The 25,286-nt window shown below is 31.2% G+C and overlaps 1 protein-coding gene across 1 annotated transcript in view; it reads left to right on the forward strand.

Moving 5' to 3' along the window:
• LOC106465965 (mediator of RNA polymerase II transcription subunit 8-B-like) overlaps positions 1 to 18,674 on the forward strand; it is a 25,480-nt gene extending 6,806 nt beyond the window's left edge. The window contains exons 3-7 of the mRNA XM_013926214.2: positions 5,229 to 5,373; positions 9,399 to 9,539; positions 11,831 to 11,915; positions 12,332 to 12,490; positions 17,926 to 18,674. Of these exons, the coding sequence (XP_013781668.1) occupies positions 5,229 to 5,373; positions 9,399 to 9,539; positions 11,831 to 11,915; positions 12,332 to 12,490; positions 17,926 to 18,002 (607 nt within the window). The 3' untranslated portion in view covers positions 18,003 to 18,674. The remainder of the gene's footprint in view (positions 1 to 5,228; positions 5,374 to 9,398; positions 9,540 to 11,830; positions 11,916 to 12,331; positions 12,491 to 17,925) is intronic.
• The last annotated feature ends 6,612 nt before the right edge of the window (positions 18,675 to 25,286 follow it).

Here is a 25,286-nt window from a genome sequence, read left to right on the forward strand (position 1 = left end):
CCTCACTAGTATAAAGGCTTGGTTTGGTCTGATATTTCATTGGTGGTAGTGCCCAGGGTCACTGATGAGGAGTGGAATTCTCTGAAACTAGTCTGGCTCATAAACACACACCCCAATGAAAGAATAGACCATTCCAAGCTTTAACTTGTTGTTAAACAAATGTTTAAACAACTCTACTTATTTAATTATGCATTCAACAGTTGCAGGTCAATTTATATTAAGAATATTAATATATGATAGCTTACAATAATAACTCCTACATAAGCAACAAAAGAAGTGTAATTTTTATTTATGAATGTTTGTGCTAGTACAAAACAAAAATATAACCTGGAAAAAACCAAGGTGGACTAAACTGGAAAGTACTTTTGAAATAAAGTATGGAATTATCCTTTTTATTGAGAAAATACTGGGAAATGTACTATACTTTTTCTCCCAGGGATGAAATTTGTTGCTATTACTGCTTTAGTGCCTGAAAAACAGAACCAAAAAATTAAAGCTTCATGGCTAGTTTTACCACTGCACATGGGCTTAATTTCACTTCTTATTGTTATTAATGAGATGTTTGAATCTACTGTTAAAAGTCAAAAAGTTAGCATTTAATAAACCATTCTGACATTGTTTTAAAAAAGAGATTTCTTGTCCTTACCCTTACCTGCTTGATGTATTTCTTTTTCTTCTATTAGAACTTGCCCTTGTTGATATTAGCTATCTTGGTGATTAGTAAGTTAAATGTATAGAAAACTAACGTAATGGTACAAAGCAAGAAGGAGATGATAAATTAGCATTTTTTACCCTTGCCCCTGTGTGTGTTGGGGGGAGGTATTGCAATATGGTCTGTGTGTGTCTGTCTGTCTGTGTTTCTATGCTCAATATGGGAAATTAGCATGGGACAGTCCTCCCCAGATTTGGTCCAGATCTGGATTCTGGGTCACTTTGAAGTTTTTTTATAATGGGGAGATAGGGTATTTTTGCAGTTTTGGGTTATTAACTCTGTGAAGTTTGATTGGATTTGTACCAAATTTCATGGACACATTAAAGTTGAGACTTCTCACCACACTACAAAATATTATCCAAGTTTTTGAAGCTTAAATTTGATGTTTTCAAATATAAATACATGCAATCTCAAAAAGGAGTAGTGGAGTGAGGGTTTACAATCTCTCCAATTGGAAACGTGACCTGTAGAATCCCTCAGGAATTTATATTGAGGCCTTTGTTATGTATTATGTCTATAATAATTTGTTTATGTTATTGTAAAATAATATCTCTTATATTTTCTGGTGATACTAATGGGCTGGGATTAGCTGACTCTAATGAGAATAGTTTTCTTATTCAAAACTTTTAAAAGACCTTGATGATCTTTATGATGGGGTGACATTGTAAAAATGACTTTGAGTATAGAGAAGCATATAAAGGCTTGTACCTGGGACAAGAAGATTTTAAAAAAGAATTACTGGTGCTCTGAAAAATTTAGAAGGACATGTGTGGGGTTTTCATAAAAATATAATTTTCAGCTGAGTGTGTAGTTGTAGTTAAGAGAATAGAGAATAAACAGTTATGTTAGGTTAAGTAAGTTATATTAAAATTATTTTTAATATTCAAATAAGTAAGTCATGACAACCAAGTCAATATAAAGTTGTGATAGAATGGCATGTATCAGAACTACATTTTGACATTGTTTGGCCTTCACTAGGTGATGTAATGCCACCAAAAATTGATTGCCTTTGAGAATGCTACGTAACAGTCATTTCCAATGCATAGTATTCATATACTCGGATTAAGGCTGCATTTGAAGGTTCTTACACTAGCCAGGAATTCAAAGATAGCTCTAAACATTTGAAGATTCATCAGGTGGCATTCAAGTAGTGTCAGATTTTGTGTTTTAATCTTTTGTTGACAGAAATGTTTGAATAGTAATTACACATTAAATGTCACTCAGATGGAAAATGTTATATTTTCAAGATAACTCACCTTCTCACAAAAAATATCTATCTTTCTCATGCATCCCTTATCTCCCCAAACCCATAATACCACAGCTAATTATCAAGTTGATTATTTAATATGACTATCATGTTTACTAATCAATTAAAAATTCAAGAAAATCATTGCTTAAGGTATATTGTTGTAAAGCAACAGGATATGCTAGGTTAAAGACTTTTAGGTGATGATAAAAACTTCATTTAGGACATAGAATGTTCCATATCAACAACTTGTTTAAAATCCCATCAATCCACGTTTGAATGGCTAAGAATGTGACACAGGAAATAATCTGCATAGGAAGTATGGGAGTGGTGATCCCACAGGACTACACCACTAATACTCAACCTCTATGTTTACAGGAAATTTTAATTTAAGGACAAAAGTATGAGAGCAGTGACCCCATAGGACTACACCTCTGATACTCAACCCTCTGTGTTTACAGGAAATTTTAATTTAAGAACAAGAGTATGGGAGCAGTGACCCCATAGGACTACACCTCTGATACTCAACCCTCTGTGTTTACAGGAAATTTTAATTTAAGAACAAGAGTATGGGAGCAGTGACCCCATAGGACTACACCACTGATACTCAACCATCTGTGTTTACAGGAAATGTGATTTAAGAACAAGAATATTATTTTAACTAGTGTGACCTCAGTTGAAGTGCTGTGAACAGTTCTGGCTCATTTACTTCAACAAGAATATTAGCATACTGAATAGTAGTACAGAAACAGGACACTACATGTAGTAGGTTTCTATCCGACTTAAGTTACGTAGAAAGGCTTAAGACTTTGTATATGTTTTCTTAAAAACATAGAAAAACTGGATGTGACTTGATTCTATTGTGCAAAATTGTAAGTGATCTGGACAGCTTTCTCTGTGAGTGGCTTCTTTGATAGAAAGAAAACTTGGGAAATATGAACTGTAGTAATTTTAATATCAGGGTAATAAGCGTTGGAAGGCCAGTGCAAAGCTTTTTTGTTTACGTGAGTGTTTTTCGAGGATATTATTTTTATTATGATCTGTCTAATTTGTTTCAACTGGATTAGTGAACTTGTAGGTTATCGATAATTCCTTATGATGCTGTAATACCAAAATATTGAGCTAATAAAGATACATTCTGAAGGTATAGGATATTATTTGTATTAATAGAAATGTTATAAGCTTGTAAACAGTTTTTGGTGATGCTCTGGTGTGTGTATGTAGTTTGAATTATTTTACACTTTCATTGGGTAGGTGTTGACATATGGGCATGAAGATCTACATTTGATTTGTTTATTTTGTTTTAGCTGACTCATTTTGTGAGTGACAGATGATCTCCTTCTAATGAATGGCCTTTTGATATTAAATGTATAATTGCTTGGCGTATCTGTCTATCTGTATTATATTTTTTCAACTAATGGAAAAGCTTCAACTCCACACAGAAACAGTATCTCGCTTTTATCACAGAGGAAAAAAATACTTTAGCAATTATTCATCTTGAACAAGAATAATGCATGTATTCAGTTTTATTCTTGTGTACTGGTATTTGTATTATATTTAACGTTGGAACATATCATCAAAATCCTGATTAAATATTGCTTTTGTGAGAAGCATGAATATTGATAGATATAGACAAAATTGTAAGTATATCACTCAATCAAAAAGGCCAGTACAAGTGGCAACAAAATATTAAGGGTAAAAAAAATTATCATCAATAAATTCTTACCTTAGCAAGTTATCTACATTGCTCAGAAATTTAAAGCATGGTATGGAACAAGACTGCACAAATGGTATTAAATCTATCACCCTGGATTTTAAAGACTGCTTAGGATCATAGGCCAGCACACCACAATAGCTCTCATAACTTATTCAAGGCAGACACGAAAGTAAAGAATTGACTTTATGATGCCTTTAGCATCAAAATTGGGGTAAACAACAACAGAAAACCATTATATAAAGGAATGAATCCCAGTTCTTTGCATTGATCCATCATGCTTATACTGCACACTGTTATTCGAGGCAAATGACATTCAGAATCTATCATTGTCAGTCAAGAGCAATGAGCTGAATCCATTTGGAACACACTTGGATGTTCTAAAATGCCTTCTGGAGGATAGAAAAGGCAGTCTTTGAACTCTCACACACTTGTTTCTGCTCTGAAAAAGGGGTGGCAGTCTATTCCACTAGATGTGTACCAACGGTTAATACTAGTAACAGAATCCAGGCTGTGAATAATGTTTGTGGTGGAATTTCTCTCTCTTATGGCAAAATACAACATCCCCTTTCTCAAAATATATTCTCCCAATATGTTTGAGCTTTGAAATGTAGAAGAAGAGCCACAACAACACATCCCTGACCCATTTTATAGTATGCACATATGTACACACCTTACCAAATTTATTTGAAAAAAAATAATTTGATAATAACACCCAGCCCATGATTTGCTGCATATTTTGAATTTATTGTAAAATCTTTACAATTTCTTATTCCATTTTATGTTCAAAATGTACAAATTGAGTATTATTTTTGCACCAGACATTAAAACTACAATTATGACCAGCATTTATGAACCAATTACATCACAAGATACTGTTAAGCTCAGTTATTTTACTGTTATGTTGATCTTTTCTAGGTTTAAAAACTACAAGGTATAAGAATAATACAAAACTTATTGGTTTCTGAGAGGACATAAATGTCAGAAATAATTTGTGGAATTAATTGCAATATTCAGGTTTTTTGTCTAAATGTTTTTGTATGGACTTGTATGCTATTAGAGACCCTGTGACCAACAAAGTCAATGGACCACAATCAAAGAGATTTGTTGCTTAGATAATTTAGAAAACCATCGTGTTCCATATAACAATTCTAAGTTTAAGCTATAAAGTCTGTTGCCTAAAAAATTTATTCAATTTCTTGAAAGCTTGTGTTATGAGACATTTATTTTCTGCTTTTAACTTTTCTGTCTAATGGATATTTTAAATTGGTAATTTATGAGATGAAAGTTAAACATTATCCATATTGCTTACTTAATAATATGTATGTATAATCATGAAGTTGAATTTGTTAATATTACAACTGACTAATAAAATTAATGAAACTAGAAATTTTGTTATTAAGGGAGTATCTTTTGCTGTGTGAGTGTTAAGAAGTATATTTTTTTCATTCATAAGTAGTGTGTTTGGAAACAGGTGAACTATTTTCTAAAATTCTGAAATGTTAAATTTACTGCGTTTTTGACGTGCTACAGTTGTTATTCTTAACTTATTTTAGGCCCAATGTTTTAGACAATTTTGCCTTGTTATCTGGCCAAGTGAACACATTAATGAAGATCTTGAAGAATGATAAAACTCCGTTGCTAAGAAATCGGGTTTTGCTGCCATTGGCACTTTCTCCTGAAAGAGATGAAGAGCTAGTAGTAAGTGAATATCTTAGACTATACTTCAATAATTTGCCTTGGCATTTTTCAAACAAAAGAAACATAATATAATAAATACTACTGTTAACTCTCTCACTATGGGTCTTCCTATGGTCAGGGGTCAAAGAGCATGTCGTCATGTTTCTAAACTTACATTCAAAATTTTATTGGTCTACTATTTTATGAATGTGTGCCAATAGGTTTGGTATCAAATTGTAGATTATAATTTAAGTTTTAGTATTATACATTAGTTAATTTCTTAATATAAAGCTAAATATTAAAACAAAATTTCTAAATATTGATTTTTGTGTGTGTATCACATGGTATGTTGAATACAACTTTGGTTCAAATTAGATGTTTGGGATGTCCAAATACAAAGTCTATAGTTTCGTACGAATTAGAAGCTCAAATTACTGATATTGACAAGATAAAATATAAAATAAGAACCTCCTATCTTTTCTATTTGCTGAAATATCGCTACATTTAATGAGTCAAACACACTGGCTCTGCCCACCTCTTTCCATTTTTGGAAATGCTTACATACACCTACGTCTGTCTATGATGTGTGAATAACCAATCACAAGCTCAGAATGACCCCCTGGTGGTTTTTCAGTCTCTAGAAGGTGTGAAGCTCCCAAGATTATTTCTTTGTCTTGAATTGTGAAAGAAGCGGTAAGTGAAAATGTTGTCTGAAAAACAATTTTTTTTCCTCAAATAGTTAATAAGCCTGATAAATTACAGAAGAATTCTGAAATATTGATAGAGTAATTTATAATATTTGGTTATTTCAAAATGCATATATAAAATCTCAAAAAATTTAGTTTTACATCCTCCACGTGTGAAATTTGACAAGGCTTAGTAAATTTCGGCAAGCAGGCAAATGAGTACAAAGTTTGTAAGTAGAAAAAATCATTGTTTTCTATATTTCTTTGTTCAATGTTTTAAGAAAAATAACTGAAATTTAAGAAGTTATTTATAAATAGTAATAATATATATGCATATGTAATGTATTATAACTGAAATGTGACTTTATTTTACAAAATACCAGTTCTCTAGAACAAACCAAAGACAGGTCACTTTGTAAAGGCCAGTCTTATACTATTGGATATGGTAATGTGAGTACACGTGTGCCACGTCATTGCAACTTCTGTAATGTTAGTTAGACACAACTGAAGGATCAATGAAATCAGCATTGTAAAACGAATAATGAAATAAATATTGCAGTACCGTTATAGGTACTGGTTGTCAACTTATTGTCATAACGGATAATGTCTGTAGTAATAGCACCCAAGTGCATTGAGGATATCCCATATATCAGACAATATCCAAATGCCGATGTCAATCTAGTCAGCCGTAATGGAAAATCATATATAAAAAAAAATCATTAATCAAATAAGGGTATGAAGCTGAGTGCTTATACCCACAACATCTAAGCTTCTACTGCCTTTTACTGTCTGTAACCAGTTGTGGGAAGGCAGTTACCCTTAAATTTCTTAAAGTAGAAATGAAGCCACCCTAATATTTTTACTAATTAAACTCCCAACCTCCACCTTGTTATAATTTATGGTCATTCTAGGATGAAAAATGCATAACTTGTATCTATATCCGAATTTTTTATGTTGGTTTTGAGGTCAGTCAAATCCATACAGAGATACAATAGTGAAAATAACAGATAAAATGTAATGTTTTTTCTAACAAAGCATTTGATAATTAACTGGAGTTTACTAAGAAGCTATAAAGATTTTGCATGTGGAATTTGACAATTTTCTGATGCATAAAAGTATTTTTAATCTTAAAATCAAAATTACTTTGCATGTTGGATAGTCAACATTCAAAAAGAAAAAAATGCATGAGCAAATCATTACTTAAAAAATCTGGTATTTTGTGTAATAAACCCTTGTAATGTTTACTGATAATCTGCAAAATTTCGTGAAGATGGGCTTCATGTATTAAAAGCTATAGTTTGAAATCTAACAAGTACAAATGATTATGAGGTTGGTTCTTGGGACTAAGACCGTAGTGAGAGTTAACGGGTGATTCCATTTAGTATTGCAATGTTTTTTTAATCTTTAACATTTCAGATTCAGCTCCAAATTGGAAAATATTATTATTAAACAAAGGTAAGTATAAAAACTTCAAATTTATATCTAAAATTTTAATATGTCAAATTTCTAAAAAGCTACCTACAATTTACCTGGGATTTTGGATGTGTAGGTAAAATGTGAAATAGCCAGTTTTTTTATTGTTCTGTTTTTTTTTTTTGTTTTTTTTTTTTTGCTGAATCTAATTTGGTGAACATTCCAAGTTTTGGTGTGGGATAGAGGGGAAGAAAAAAATTTAATTTTTGTACATGGATAAACATTGCAGATTCATACTTATTTATATGAACTTAGTTCTGCAAATAATACTATATCAACAAAGTTATTTTTTACACAACACAATTACTTTAAAGTTATAAAATGTAAATGAACCTTTATATGAAAGGTAGGATGCTGCTTTTCAATTCTTTTGTGTAAAGGTTCAATTTAATGTATAAAGAATTACGAAAGAATGGTTAATAAAGCATTGATGTGAATAGTCTTGTTTGTTTTGTCAGTTTTATAGAGACTTTGTTCAAATTTTAAAGTTTTCATAAGATTTTTATTTTATTTTTTTCATTATTATTATTATTATAAACAGCAAGTGTTCTAACAGATTATTTGTAATCCATACAATTACTTCTCAGAATCTTTCTTGTTTTGTCAATAGATTTTCAATATAAACATGAAGGAAAGTCATCTTGTGTATGTTACTTTGAAATGCATCTTCTTAGACAATAAATTATGGATCAGGTTTTATCAAGAAAAATAACACCACATAAATTTTGTACTGTTTTTGCACCTTAGCTAGCTTTGTAACATAGGAAAGATGTCCCAGTCAGAATGAAGTTTATAATGCAAACTTTTTTTTTCTAGGATTCAGTTTGTATTTTATCAGTATACAAATTGTCCAGAAAGATAAGAATGTAAAACTTTTATAAAAATTTCTTTTGACAATACCAACATTTAATTAAATAATATACTCTGATGAAATGTTAACCCTAACTTTGTTGTTGTTAAGATTGTACTATGAGTGTTAATATACTTCTAATACACTTTGCAACATCACAAACTTTTAAATTAAGAGGATATAGGAAGTGTAGCCAGCCTTGGTGAGAGATATGAAGAAATACAAAGGTAGTTTTTTGTTTTTTTATCTTTTGGCATAGAAAAACGTGTGGATGATACAGTTAAGGTTTCCAAAATTGTTAGGGATTTGAATAGATCATCAATTAGACTGTTTTATTATATTATGAAAATATTTGTATAAAAAAGTTTTGAGATGCATATTTTTTGTAATTGTTTGAATTATCAGTATATAGATTTAGCTTGAGTGATGTACGTGGGTCTTCTATGTAAAGAATTATTAACTTTGAACAAGTAAGTACACTTTAAACATGAGCCAGTAGTTCAAGACATGTTTCATTGTCCCAGTAGGAGAATTTCACACATTAAGCAATAATTTCAGACTTTTCTATGGAGACTGCATTCGTCCTTTGCCAATTTACATCTTACATCAACAGTAATATAGAGAAAAGATAATTATTTTTATATTAAGATATAATGGTGCCACAATTTTGAAGCAACAGTAATATAGAGAAAAGATAATTATTTTTATATTAAGATATAATAGTGCCACAATTTTGAAGCAACAGTAATATAGAGAAAAGATAATTATTTTTATATTAAGATATAATTGTTATAGTAACCCCAAAATGTGTATGAATAAATCTTCCCTAACTAGGCTTGAACTCCAAATCCCTTGTGCACATTAATGTTTTTTTAGACTAATGCATTCCCAACTGAATTACGAGGACTTCAAGCACCAACCTGATTTCCTTCACCTCATTCACCACCAAGCTTTATATTTCATAATGAAAATCCATATTTGTTTGCTACTTTTTTGTTGTTGCAGTTTGTTTAACTAACACCAAAAATCTATGGTAGAAACTGACGGAGAACCGTGTTCAAGCTTTCAGTCATGAAGTGGTGCCAGATTATCTTCGTACCAAACTTGATCCTGAAGTGGAAAGTGTTGAACAGCAAATTCTTGCAAAGGCCAATCTAACACCTGCTGATGCAGCTCAGGTTCGTAAGATGGGCTTTACTTAGTTCTGATGTTAAATGTATTGTAGGTGTGTTTCAAAAACTTGTATGCAACCATTTTCATAAAGTTTTTGAACAATTTGTCTCTCAGGACTAAAACGTAATTTTTTGAAAGGTGTTACTTTGTGAAATACAACATGTACTGAATAATTGTGTTTACTTAAACACCAACAGATGATTTTTATCTAAACAAAATACATATAACAATTTTAACCATAGATAAAACATAGAAAATGAATACAACTATGTATCTAGATTCAGTTGCCCATACTATTTTTCAATATTTTTTATTATTATATTTTGTAAGGATAAAGAAGATCATTTTGATTGGAACAACAAAATAAAGTTAATGCAGAAGACCCCAAAGTCATGCCCAATACATTATAATAACATACAGAAATCAGGTTTTCTTACAGTAAACCTCCACTTGAAACTAAACATATACAGGAAGGACAATTATACCTCATTTTACATTTACCTTTCAAAAGTGAATCTATTAAACTTTCAACAAAAATAAAATACCATTGGTTTTTAATAACATAAAACATATTCAAATGCATTAAATTTTTTTTCTTGTACTCATCTTCACACAAACTATTAATGACTTTATAAGCTGTTGTAGTTGTGTATCTTACCTAAATAATATGTGAACCTAAAACCTTGTAATTCAACATTAAATAAATAATTATTATTTATATCCAGTATTTTAATGTGTTGTGATATCATTGATTTAATTCTAAAATTATAATGCTTGGCTGTTTTGCAGGCAAATGTGAGTAAGAATTAATTTTTTAGTGAGATTCTTATAATCTGGTGATGATTCCAGTCACAGGTGTGTAAAGAGTTTCTTATATTATAATTCATTGTTACTTGTTATAAAAATATGTTTATCACCAAACATCACCTGTTAAAAGTCCAATTTCTGCCTCTTGCATAACTTTTGCATATGCTGTGTTTTTAGCCATGGCGTAGTGGCTCTGAATTTTTCAAGTACAAACTTTTAGCTCATAGCTCTGTCATCTCTTGGCTGATTTAAGATTTAATTACAGTTTTGGATTCAGGAGGTCAAACCCTTTTGATTTATATATTTGACCATGCCCAAGGTCTCGTAGATTGATTTACTCTAATCCTGCCAAAAGAATTTCAAGTGCCACTGCTGTTGAGGATTCCATCTTGTTGTGAATTGATTTTAGAATGTTTACACAAAAAAATAACATGATGAGATGACAATCATAGGTAAAATGTGAGAATGAATTTTATGGCATAGATTATGTAAAAGATTTGTCAAACACCATAGTGCAGTTAGTGTATACTTAACTTATAAAAATAAGTAGGTTTGATGGATATTTGATTCTCATTTTATGAACATTTTAAACACTACGGTATAATTTTTAACGAGCATGTTTTAATCTATGTTTAGAGAAGATTTCTGTTGAACTTTCATTATCATAAAATTCAATTTTAAAGTAGATGCTTGTGACAGTTAATTTTTGGTCAGTTGATAGCCATACTATGTTGCTAAAACAAATCAGTATAGAGAACTTAAACACAATGTGCTCTTGAAGTATGTTAACTTATATCTGTTAACCTTGGGATAAGTTACCAGTATTAAAGAAATTTGCAGACTGGTATGTGAACAGAAATGACATATTTTTTTCTTGTAGTTCTTATAATTTTGTAGTTACTTCATATAAATTTTGCTAATTAGAGAAACTGAAATTGTCATGGTTGTTAAAATACATAAATTCACCCATACCTTCGATATCTAGCTGTCCAGATTTGTCCCTAGAAAGTGACAATTGTTTTGAATTGTTTGAAATAACACCTGGAGAAACGGTTTATTGAAATGTGTTGTACTATATAAAAACATTCTACTGAACAAGTGGGAATTTTTTGAGCTAGAATTCTTAATACATTGAAATAGATTTAATACATAAAAGTTGTGTGATGATCTTAAATCATAATATACTTTATGTACAACTCTACAGGTTATAACAGATTCCAGTCTGTTTGAAAAGAAGCTAAATTTTGGCTTAACTACAGAAAGAAGATATGGACGTGTTGCCTTTGTGAAAATAAAATATTGTTATAAGCATTTTATCAATTACATAAAATGTAGAACATTGCTTGCAATTTTTGATTTGAACATAGAGCAAATACGATGGTGAAAGGAAAGGCACAGAAAATTAAATTTTTAGGTATTTGTGATACTAATTTAATGTAATTTGCTCTTGAGCTCTTTCTAAGATGAAGTTTTATTTTTATTCTCACAGAAACAAATTACAAGTCTGAATAAAATATGCACAAATGTTATAGATTTAGTGAAGTCAGCAAGGGATGCTTGGGAAAGTGAAACTGGTGAGTAAATGGAATTTAGGAGCCTACCTTTTAAGTTGAAGTAAAACAAAAACTTGAGATATCAGTTACTGTTATAAAAACATGAGAAATATCTGTAGGTTCTAAAACTTTCATTCAAACATAGGCTAATTATATGAAATTTAAAGATAGGGAGATACAATTTCATAGGTAAAAAAAAACAACTAATTATTTAATTTTTCCTGTAACACAGCTGTGGAGATTTCATTTAAACAAAAATATTTGTCATGAAGAAGGATGGAAAGTATCTTACATTATTGTTCATAAATAAATGATCTTCTTAACAGAGAGAAAATATCAGTTGATGTTACACAAGTATTTGTGTTATCCATTTCCTCTTATTTTTTAATATAATTCAAATTTTCCCATGACCCTATGGTTCTGTGGTTTGTTTATAGGCCAGAGAGCAAGTGTAACACAGACATCTTCCATGACTGACACAAATACGTTAATCAGTGCTATCAGTCTAGGAAAAGGACTTAAACCATCCACTGGTCCCATGAACCAGGCAAGCTCTCAGCAAGGCCCTATTCCTCAAGTTCAACCATCTAGGTCTGGTAAGTGTAAAAATAAATATTCCAAGTATGGTACTTAAAAAAACAATAAAACATTATCGAATACTCCATTCTAAGTTAATTTACTTAAGTTGCTGTCTTCCAGGAACTCAGCTGTTGAGTAAGTAGCTTTACCTTTTTAACCATTCATTTTCCAAACATTCAATGTTATTAAACAAATGATGCTTCTCATAGGTCTCAAAACATTAAACGTTTTGTAGTAATATGTATGTGCTGTTACATCACAAGTTGTACATTACTTATGAATGTTCATCAGAGGGAGGAGCATATTATGAATACCTTGTTTTGAATGACAGTTTACATGTTCTTGCTAATTTTCAAGCAAATCCATCTCCAACCTGAGAGCCTTAAATTGTCTATTGATCTTCATTTCGGGAGAAGAAATTGAAAATTTTTCGATATCAAAAATTAGTTGTTATTTTGAAACACCATTTATTTGTCCATGCTAATCTTCATATAAATCCATATATAGCCAATTGCGAGAGTTCCTAAAATCTAAACAAAAATACTTACTTTGAGCAGTTTCTTACATGACCTGGTCAGTTTTTATGTAAGTTGGTGCATCCAGTCTTGAGAGCCCCCCCCCCCTCCAAAGAAAAGACTTTAACTCCAAGTTTGAAAATTTTCAAAAGCTGAAGTTAGATTACAGGTGGTTAGGGTACTTAATTAACAATCTGTGGTTCTAGTTATCAAAACCCTTTGACAGACAGACTCATCATTTCAACCACAGGAGTATTGTCATGTGGTGGTTAATCTCGCTGTTTGTAGCTAAAATGTAGGCAAAGAGTTGGTGATTGATGATGTTGACTAGCTGCCTTCTTTTTAGTCTATCACTTCAATATTAGGGATGGCTGGCACAGATAGTTCTTGAGTAGCTTTGCATGGAATTTCAATAAACAATCAAGGTTCTTGGTTTGAGTAGTTTAGGCCAGAGTTTTTTTTATTTTTAGTGTTGCAAAAATTTTCCAATGAAGCTAGGGATCGGAGGAAGGAAAAAATAAAAAAATTGTGCCATCAGTTATTAGCGTGCATGTAATTTAGGTGTCTAAAATTCCCTGATGCAACATTCTCATCTTCATTCAATGTTCGGCCTATCAAGTCACCAATGTTTTCATCCAAATTAATTTTTTGTATTGAATGTATCACAATATCTAAGTTTTTCCTTATAATTACTGAGATCTATAATGTCATTCTACATATGACTCACAAGACACACAACTGTTTCATCTGCTCTGCACAGTGAAAAATAGCATAATTGATTGCTTTTAAATTTGTGAAATTGCATTGTAAAAATATGTGCTCAAGATTGTGGTGCATGTTTGTACGTAAAAATAGTACAGATTTCTCAAAGTATTACGGTATATGTATTACTGCAATGTTTGATAATTTTACCATAATGCTTTCATTTTTTTTTTCTCATGAGCAAAATGCTTATTTCAAAATTAAAGAAAGGAAAGAAGAGAAATCTGATTTTGTTTTCTTGAAAACATGAAATTCCACATCAAAAATAAAAAAAAGATGGAAATGTGAATTATATTTTTTGGGGGGAAATAAAAATTTTGAAGTCAGCAGTATCATAAAACAAAAAATAAAATAATCCTGGCCGTAATACCACTTGTCAAGAGTCTCAATCAAACCTGAAAGCCCAGAAAAAAAAACTTTTATCTCTCATTTTTGGCATTCCTTCATGACTTCTTTTAAAACATTTTCTTTGTTATATTGTATGGGGTTCAAGAGCCTAGATACAAAATGTCATTTTGTCACAAGTTTTGTGAAAAGCTAAAAATTCAATTTTACATAGGAACACCCATTATGAATTATTTTATGGATAAAATGGGATACAATTTAAATTACATCATTCTTTAATAGCCCATGACAGTTTACATGTTCTTGCCAATTTTTAAGCAAATCCATCTCCAACTTAGAGATCCTTAAATTCCCTATTAATCTCCATTTAGGGAGAGGAAATTGAAAACTTTTCAATATCAAAAATTAGTTGTTGTTTTGAATTACTATTTATATGTCCATGCTAATTTTCATATAAATCCATAGAACCAGTTATGAGAGTTTCTAAAATCTAAACAAAAATACTTATTTTGAGCAGTTTCTTTACATGACCTTGTAAGTTGATGCATCCAGTCTTGAGAGCCCCCCCCCCCCCAAAAAAAAAGAAACAACAACAACTTTGATTCCTATATGAAGCTACAGTTTGAAAATTTTCAAATAGCCCATGAAAGGTTTCCAGTGAGGATAACTTGTAAAAAGTAACAATTCAGCTTTACTCTTTTTATCTTCTGTTTTCCTGAGATCTTTCACCACAGCTTATCTGGCCAGTTGGGTTACAATATAGAAAGTCTTAGTTTAAATGCTATCTTTAGCAGTCATGTATAAGACAATTCTTAGGGTGAAGAATTACTTAAATGGTTGAACATGAAATTTAGTAGTAATATGTGTGTGAAATTATGTTATAATAAGGCTGATATTAATTTAAATCACATCATTCTTCACTGACCCAACACAGGTTTCTATTGAGGAGAGCATACATGATACACATTATTGCTAAATATCATGCTCTGCCAATTGAGGCTTTCTACATCCTGAGATTTGTTGTTGTTTTATCTGAGACTTGGTTTGTTGCAGCCCTGCTAGACTGATGAGATTTGGCATTTAATGAAAGTCATAGTTGGAAGTGACATAAAATAGACAAGATTTAATTGAAAGTGTATGTTGTTCTCACTGGAAACCAGTGTTTTACTGGATCAGTAAAAAGTTAAGTGTTAAAAATACAATATCAATCTTACTGTGGTGTAATATACATATCAAACTTGTTCTTTTATATAGTAATCTATATATATATATCAGCCAAATATCAGTCTGTCACACTCTATATCTCCAGAATGGTTAATCATAGAAAAAAATTATTTATCAAAATGCTTCTTTTCAAGAGTATCTATATAAATAATACATTTGCATTTATCTGTCTGGAACTTTTCTTGCAAATTTCTTCATTAAATGCTACATATCTCATATAGTTAGAAAGGCCTTTGTCCAACGAGTACGGAATACATATCTGCTTTTCCATTCAGGATCACATTACCTGTTTTTGCTTAGTCAAACGTTTTAATGAAACGAGTATACTACACAATGGCACGATGTCTTTATCATCACATGATGACTGGCTTCAATTTCATCTTTAGTTTTTTTATTTGCAAACATTTCACACAAACAAAACTTAACTAAGAAAATGAACATTACATTAACTACAATTGCTATGGGCTTTCTCGACTTACTTAGGTCTAAAATATCCATGCGCAGTTCGTTCAAAACCATACGCTTATGACTTTGTGAACATACATTTAGACGTTTCTGGATATGCAGCTAAGTTTGCCTTCATTACAACTTTACATTTGCTTTACTTTGTAATAATTTAACTTCAGTTCCTTTCATGTACTGCTATAAACACCTTTTATCTATTTGTTTCTTTACTATGAGTTTTATTTTTCGTTTTTTGAGTTTCTTTGTTTCAACTCATAAAACTGTGTCATATACTGAATGCTCATAACTGTTTCATACTTTGTACAATATTATAAATACCATTACTTTTGATAAAAGAGTTAGCACAAAGGATCACATATAAAGTGTAATAGATTTAAAATAAGACCCAAAACTTGAGCGCTTTTGAATAGTTGACTATTCTTCTTTTTGTTCTCCTGAAGAAGAATAGTCAACTATTCGAAAGCGCTTGATTTTGGGTCTTATTTTGAGTCTATAAATACCATTACTTTATTGTTTACTTTACCTGCAGTTTTAGTAAATATAGTTACATCTATGTGAGTTTGTTTGTCTGACTGCATACAGTTTTTTCAAATAGACCAGGATTTATTGATCTAACACACAATGCCTGCAAGAAAGTGTAGCTTAAATGGTGTGCATGAAAATGATAGAATATGGAAAATTCACATGAAGGGCATGAAACTTCTGCAAACGTTTTGGAAGTCACAGCTAGTATTACAGGAACATTATTAATTAAGTACAATTCCAAAAATTTCATATTGATAGCAACATTGGTCCATCACTCTTCATATGTAACACTTATTAAGAAAAAATGGGACTTCCTCCATCAACTGATTGAAAGAAATATTTCAAAGATAGGAGCATGTACAGAAAAAAATGCATAAAGATAAGAATATGTTTGAGTATATACTTGTTGTTGGCTTTTGTTATTTCTTTTTTTTTTTTTTTCATGTTGGAATTATATACATGCATGATTTTATTGTACCATGTCAAATAAGTTTATTTGAATTAAATTTAATATCTTCCCCTGGACACTTGTTATAGAAATGATAAATGTCAAAAAGTGCTCACTTCAGTAGCAGTCTTTTCTTACACTCAGTAAATTGACAAGAAATGATGGCATTTAGTGGGAAAAAAAAATCCCTACAGCTACTTAGCAAACCTGAACACACTATTGTGCTAGATGCACCTATTGCATCGAAACCCAAACAATTTTGCCAGCAATGCATTGTAGTCAGTCTACTATGCTTAGAAATAAATGCAATGCAACTTTTCTTATTGAAATGACACACGGAATTACAAAAAGACAGTTGTAAATGGCCCACTAGACAATCATATTGCATTTATGCTCTGATCCAAATGATTGGGTTGACTGCACATTTTATATTTGTTCATCACAATTTTTAGGAAATTTACTGTTGAATTGTTTTAATGGGCATGTGCCAGTTATAAAATATTTTCATTATTATCAAAAGCAAGTTAACTTTTCACTCTTGCAGTTTTCTCATACTTTTTGTTCAAATTTTGAAGATTTTAGTTAGAGCCAACAGTATTACAAAACTCGGTAATCTGTAGAAAGAACGTGTCCATCCCCACATGTCACAGTGTTAAATTGATTTTCGTAACAGTATTCTATGATAGTGGTCTAAATTAAAAGTTAATATATATATGTATATGACTTATCTATTTTCCATCTTTGAAAAATGTAGCTTAAGAAACAGTAGAAACATGGTGTGGTAAAAAATGCATATTTGAAAACTTTCTATTGTGAATAACACAAGAAGTATATTGTATAAGCATTAGGACTAGATTGTACAGTACTTCATTTGTTTGAATCAAAATACTGGTAAAAATACTACAGTTTTTCTTACTATCTAGTTTTAAAAGTTTTTGTATATTCAGTATCTTAGATAAAGCCCCAAGTGATATTAAAACAAGTATCAAAGCTGCTAACACTGTCTACAGGTTCATAGTATTTAACTGTCTAATCTTCAGTGTTTTTGTATTTTCAGTATCTTCAGGTAAAGCTCCAAGTGCTGTCAAAACAAATATCAAAGCTGCTAACACTGTCTACAGGTTCATAATATTTAACTGTCTAATCTTCAGTGTTTTTGTATTTTCAGTATCTTCAGGTAAAGCTCCAAGTGCTGTCAAAACAAATATCAAAGCTGCTAACACTGTGCATCCATATGGAAGATGAGATGAATGTTTTTAATATAGTTTCCAGTATGGTGAAAGATGGACTGTCTTGGATCAGTGGAGATTCTAGTATTTTGTTTAAAACATGTTAGTAAAATATCATGTACAATTATTCTTTTCACTTCATGATATTGTACGTATGTGGCATGAAATAAAGTAAAAAAAAATCATTTATTTAAAACATAAATACCATCTCAGTACTTTAGTACTTAAAAATGTCATTGTTTGACATTTTTATGTGTATAATAACATTTAGAATGTATACCCAATCATGATTAATAAGAATCGGGGTAATTCTAAAAATATTACAAATATATGTTTTTTGCTTGTTGTGAACTAATGGAATATTTGTCAAAGTTTGCATATTTAGAAGACATTCATACCAACATAACCATGCTAAGTGTGATAAATGTTCAATAAAGATAAAAGTAAATAAGTTATAATAAATAAAATATCCAAAGACATTTTTATATTATAATTGTGTATCGGTATTCTCAAGAATTAGCTGATATTGCCATATTTCTTAAGCCAAGTTAATTTTTTTAGACATTTATTATCTACAATTATATTAAATTATTATTGGAAGTAACAGAGTGATGTGCTTAGTTCAACATTTTCACTTATATACTGTAAGCTGTTATGTATAAAAACATTAAACTCGTATAATCTTACATTTGTTTGGAGATCTTGTATTGAAGTACGTTTTTCTTTCACCACTTATTAATGAAGAATTTGACAGCCTTCACTTATCTCTGTATTATGAAATCTATATCATTATAAGTATTTCACAGAACACACATAAAAAATGAAACAAAATAGAATTTGACTGTTAAAAATGGAAGCTGGTTTTGTTTGAGATGTTTTTTTGTATTAACAAACCAGTTTCTGATATTAACCTTTGTATTGAAATGAATCAGTGAAAAATTAAACTAACTTAAATACACAGTAACGTGTGATATTGTTTAGGAAATACTGTGTAGTCAATTATATCCCTGAGAGTCAAAGTGCACATGTCGTGACCTCTTACACAGTACCAGTTAACATGGTATTATATATTTTATGTTAGAGTTATCAACTATTCATTTTATCCTACGTTGCTTGTAAAGGAAAGTAAATACCAGATACAGTATACAGGGATACTGAATTAAACTTTGATTATATACATCTCAGAGGTTCTAGAAGTTACATAAATGCACTATGCAAACTGTACAATGGAAAAAAGTATTTTTATTCTTCACATGGAAATCATCTTGCACTCCGACTTGTCTGAATTAAACTGACATCAACAACTCACAGACAAATCTTGAGTACAAATACTTTTGTAACTGTTTTTTTGTGTGTGTGTACAACAGACTTGTACATTTTTCTTAAAGCTTGCCATCTTTTGTGTAGATACACTTAGTAAATTTGGAAATAAAGTCAACATTCCTTCTCCATTACAGAGCTGGTTCTATGGACTGACCTTTCTGTGCACATTCAGTTAAACTAGTTTAATATCAAATAGTGTCTGAAAAAATATTTTGACCATTTTTGAATATTGTTACATAAAATGTTGTAAAATAAGTATAACAGCTGTGTTGTACAACTTTGCATAGTTTTTACGTTATATTCACCATGTGCAAATTGTAAAAAGACAATTCTTTTTTTTTGCATGTTTCTAGTAAAATGTTACACAAGTCTACCTAAATACAATCACTATTCATCTAATAACATTCACAATAAAAATCTTAAGCTGTGGTATCTTTGATACACTATTCTTATGTAGTATACTCTACTTATTACTAACATATTATTTTCACATTCAAGGTGGTTTTATGTATTTTGAATGTGATTGTATTATGCTGAATGTAGGAAAATTTAGTATATTTTATTCATTATGAAAATGTGACACAAAATTATCTTTAATATTAAAGTAGTAATACTGTCAAACAGAAAATTTAAATATCAGTGAAAACTTTAAATAAACGTTCCATTCATTATTTGTTAAAAAAGGAACCCTTCAACAAACTTAAATCTTTCTTCTGTCTAGATTTGCTTCCTATAATTTATTTTTTAATTAGTGTAATTGCATATGCTTTTTAATGTTTAGTGAGTAACCTTCTGAACTTAATAACTAATTCAAAGATACAATAACAGTAACTTTTACAGTAGGCAACTTGTCCTCACCAGCAGGAGTCTGTAATGTTCTCTGAAATTAAACTGCCTTTTTGAATGAAACTTTTATTTGATGATAACCTGAAACTATGAGTTGAAATGTTGTAATTCTTAAAATCATCTATGGGTTACCTTTAACTAGAGTCAATTGTGTCTATACTTGACCATTTATCACATACAGCATCAGGACAGGAGATGTAACGTGTAGAAGATTCAGTGCCAGTACCACTGCGTGTACCAAAGATGTCTGTGGAATATTAGTAAAACTCTCAACTTACAGTCTCAACATTTTGTTAAGACAGTTATTATGCAATGGTGGTACTTTGATGTGACTAAGAATCAACACTGACAGTATTACTGTAATAAAATATAGAGAATCAAACAAGAATTGGCTTTGAAATATATAAACTTTATTATTTTTTAGAAATGTAACAGCAAACACTTAACTTTAAAATGAATAGTTTTGCAATATAAGGACATTCAAATAAACATTGAAATGTCAATATGATAATTCTATTAACACTCAATCTGCGAACTGATGAGACTGACTTCTTGGGATTGCGTGGTTTATAGAAGAATATCAAGATTTCCAGTATTCAACTTAAAACACAAAAATGTACTTCGATAGAGGACTCCATCCATCAATCATAAAATGATTACTCTTTACTGCTAAAATAATTCACCTCTCAATAGTGTATGACCACGAAGATGAAAAATTTAGAAGATTGACTGGACTGTGTTCCTCCAACCTAAAATAGTAAATGGGTTCACTTACGGTAGGTACCGCCCTTAGCTACCTAACAGTGGCAAGTAAGCTTTGAGCCTTCCTCGGCTACATCTATCGACAGAACTCGCAAAACCGAAGAGAAGATACCTTGATAGAGTTCAAGAACCAGATCTTGTATTGTTCAACGTGTGATTTCTGTGAAAGATTGGTTGGTAATATGGGTTTTACTCCCTCATAGTCTAGAAAATAGTATGAATTTGGCAACTCAATTTCGAGATATCGCAAGAGTTAAAATTTCTATTCAGAATTTAAAAAGCACAGTATCATAAAGCTTTTTGGGAATAACTCACCAAGAAATGTATCCCTGACTCGCAAACTGGGTGTTAATGTTAAAATTTATGCTGTTTACAAATTAACTTAAAATGTTATTCCCAACAAGTTATCAAATTTGTTCAATGACATCATTTGTTCTTCCTTCAGATATGTTTAGAAAGTTTTCTATAAAATTGTAATTTTTAAAACATTTTTTTACTGCTCCTTGGCAAAACTATTCTTTTGACCAATGTATATAGAATTTGCATCCCGGTAATTCAGCCGTAAGTTTGAGGGCTTATAATGCTCAGAACTGGTTTTTGATACCCGTGATGGGCATAGCACAGAAAGTCTATTGTGTAGCTTTGAGCTTGTCAACAAACAAACCTGGTGGTTAGGGTGCTCGACTCGCAACCTGCAGATCACGGGTTCGAATTCCATCACCGCACATGCTCGCCCTTTCAGCCGTAAGAACGTTATAATGTGACGGTCAATCCCACTATTCATTAGAAAAAGAGTTGGCAGTGGGTGGTGTTGACTAAGTACGTTTCCTATAGTCTTTCCCTTCAAAATTAGGGACGGTTAGCGCACATAGCCTTCATTTCGCTTTACGCGTACTTCAACAAACAACACTTAATTTCAAAACCTGATAAAATATGTTCTTAAAATTGTTTTTCTTTATAAAAAAGAGAAAGTTTAAGTTTTACATAAATACATCAACAATTGTATATTCTTATTAATGTTATAACTGTTTCCTGAGTATGTGTTTAATGTACTGTAATAACAACATTTATAAAAATGTAGTCCTTATTTTAAATAATGATTTGGTTTTTTCTGAGAGTTGTACATAATTGTTGAGGGCTGTTTACTTACACTTCTCAAAATAACATTAAAAATATTTTAAGGATTTCTAAAACTTTCCTAAAACAAAATTGTGGGAATTGCGTGAAAGAAAAACATCTCGAAATTTGAAGAGTGCTGCCAATGATTTGCTTCGCCATCTTAAACGTTTCACACCAATGGTTATAACCGTCGTCTGTAGAAAATATTTAAGTCTAATTTATTTTGTAAATGGTGAATAAAACTAAATTTTACAAACGTAACTAGGGAGTTTAAGTTTGATAAAACTCGCAATGTATGAAACAAGATTTTATTTTTCACAGAACCACGTTTATTTTAGTAATGTAAGCGGTTTACATTTCTAGCAAAAATAATATATATATATATACAACTTTAATAAAAACAAGTTACAGATATTTAACATGATGCAGTATTTGCGCACCACAATGTGTCCGAGATCAGCCCTTGCAACTCTTCAGTTGTGCATTGTTGATATAACCACACAATGTCACTTTGTCCTTCAAATTATGGCAGACGTTTTGTAGCACGGTACAGACTGTCAAGATTCTCTACTTTAGGTTTTCCAGGTTATTTTGACGTGTGACTAGCCCCAATAACTTGATGTATCTAAAAAAATAAAGTATTGCTTAAAGATAATAATAAAAGATGTGTTTTATGCCAATAGCCACGACGCTCTAAGCATATGTCAGGAAAATCGATATCTATTACGTAATGGAGTCGTGCATCATTCTTCTGAAATCATGTTTCTATAAAAGAACAAAGTAACCTTCTCCTTTAAATCTTGTCAATCAAAAAATGGGCCAACCACATGACATCCTACACTATTTGCACCCTGAAACCCATTATGCTTTATTGGGATCCGTATTGTCGTTTGTGGCAGCTTATTACACTAATGATGTAGAGCATGTTTCTTTGGTGTTCTCAAGTTCGATAATTTCCCTAAGAGTAATCGGGTAAGAACTACAGTGTAATTGGAACCTGACTTTTTCTGGCTTACACTGAGTCTCACTCAAAGAAAGCGGCTGGACACGAGTTCGCGAGAAGTAAAACATTCTTTATTCAAGGTCACAACAATCATAATTACAAACAAGTGTAAATGTGGCACCTTTACTAGAAAGAAATGTGAATGCCAAGTTTAGGTAAACTCTCAATAGTTAAAGTTATATCCTAGTCAAAAGTGTTAAAAGTTCTAAGTTCTTAAAAGAAGTTTCACGAGTTTAAAGTTAAGTGTTGTTCAAGACTGAGAAAACATGACATTATATACTGTTACTAAAAAATGCCATATTTCTTAGAGTGCAGGTTCTACCCACGTGACTGATGATCACTCTCACACCTAAGGAGTATAACATCGCCGAATTTACCAGCAGAAAATATCACTGTCGCTTTCTATACAATGACGTAAAGCATTGTTTCTGTGGTGTTCTCAGGTTCATTGATTTTCCTAAAAGTAATCGGGTAGAAACTACAGAATAACTGGAGCCTGACTTTTTCTGGCTTAGACTGTGTCTCACCCAAAGAAAGAGGCTGGAAACCAGTTTGCGAGAAGTAAAACATTCTTTATTCAAGTCACAACAATCACCATTAAAAACTAGAGAGTACATATGTATGACGTCAAATTGAGTGATCCGGTTCCGTGAGTAACTAGGGTGAAAAACTTATTGGTTCTCTTATCCGACTATTTATATTAAGCAAAAAATATTTGAGAAAAATATACATATCTCAATTAAGGGGTGGTAGGACGTGCATGGTATGTATGCATACCACACCTCATCTGTCCAGAACACCTCCTGGGAAATGTGTTTATCTAATTCTTTCTACGCCATGAACCATTCAAAAACTTCGCACACTGAACTCGGTCAACATCTGAGATATGCGCAGCTTATAAGAATGGATGTTATGCTGCTTTTGAATGTGAAGCACAGATTTTTAGCTTACCCCTGCTTACTGGACAATTTAATAAATTGAGCTTGCTAAGAGAAAGACTGCCATTCTGGCCGAAAATTCTTCATTTATTATTGTGAGAAGTCTTATACTGCGTTCACGGTGGGCCACTAAAACTTGGCAAGCAAATAAATAACACAACACAGGACGCGAACAACGTAACCCTGTATCCACAATACTTACCGTTGGGCCATGCTCGCCCGGTACTGAATTTAATCGCACTTACCTTTTCGTTTATTTCAGGATATTGCGCAAAATTACACAACCGACTGCATACAGTCATTCCAAATTTTGAACTGATGGACTGGAGGAAAGGCAGCTAGCCAACAGCGCTCACCGTCTCTCTTGTCTGATCAAAGAGTTAGGTTTAACCATATTTCCTATAATGTACCCACGACCCTAAAGTGCGGAGCGCGTTTTTACTGTAAGACATCATGAACTACGAATATTATAAATTCAAACCCAGTCCCCGCTTATTAGTCTGAAAACTTCGCTAGTTTCAGTTTGATATTTGTTTTGGAAGTAAATTGTTTTAAGTACCTTAATTAATAATTTGGACTGATACAATGAAGTTGATTTCGAGTATTGATACAGTATCATACAATTTATCAATGTTAGAAAAAGGGACGAATTTTATTATTGGTATAAACTTTAGGGCTACAGACAGTATCACTCCAATTTCACTTGCGTGATAACATTTTTAGCAAATACACTAATTTTTTCTATTTCGTTTTAATGACATAGTAAAATATACAATGTCATACGTGAATGAAATAATAAAGTACGTTGTAATACAAAACTGCGGACGATTGTCCGTGACAGATAAATGTCAAGTCACAACAAAAAGTTTTTATTAAAAATATGTCTGAATATCTGACAATACGCTGAATTCATTCAAAAGTCCTAAACGGTTAATACATTTTATAATTCAAGCAATTATGATTGAAAAATTGTATTGTTATATTTTCATTATAAAACAGTTATCACCAAATAAAGTATATGCTATGACGTTTTAGCAGTTTTAATGTAATGGTTAATTACACTTTCAGCCATTAAAATACTTATTCATCCATGGAAAGTATTTTCACTAAATTTTGAAGTGTTACTGATTCCAATAACAGTGTAATTAGGCCTCAGTCACTTGAATCCACATGTTTTCCGTTCACGAAGTGGATTTTTATTTAAAAAATGAAAAATATGAAAGTTGGAAATTGATCAGTTTGTTTAATGTGAATACCGATGTTAATGCTGTTTTTTTTTTTTTTTTTTTTTTTTTTTTTTTTTTTTTTT

This window comes from Limulus polyphemus, unplaced genomic scaffold (assembly GCF_000517525.1).
Source record: "Limulus polyphemus unplaced genomic scaffold, Limulus_polyphemus-2.1.2 Scaffold2104, whole genome shotgun sequence".
NCBI classification, from domain to species: Eukaryota; Metazoa; Arthropoda; class Merostomata; order Xiphosura; family Limulidae; genus Limulus; species Limulus polyphemus.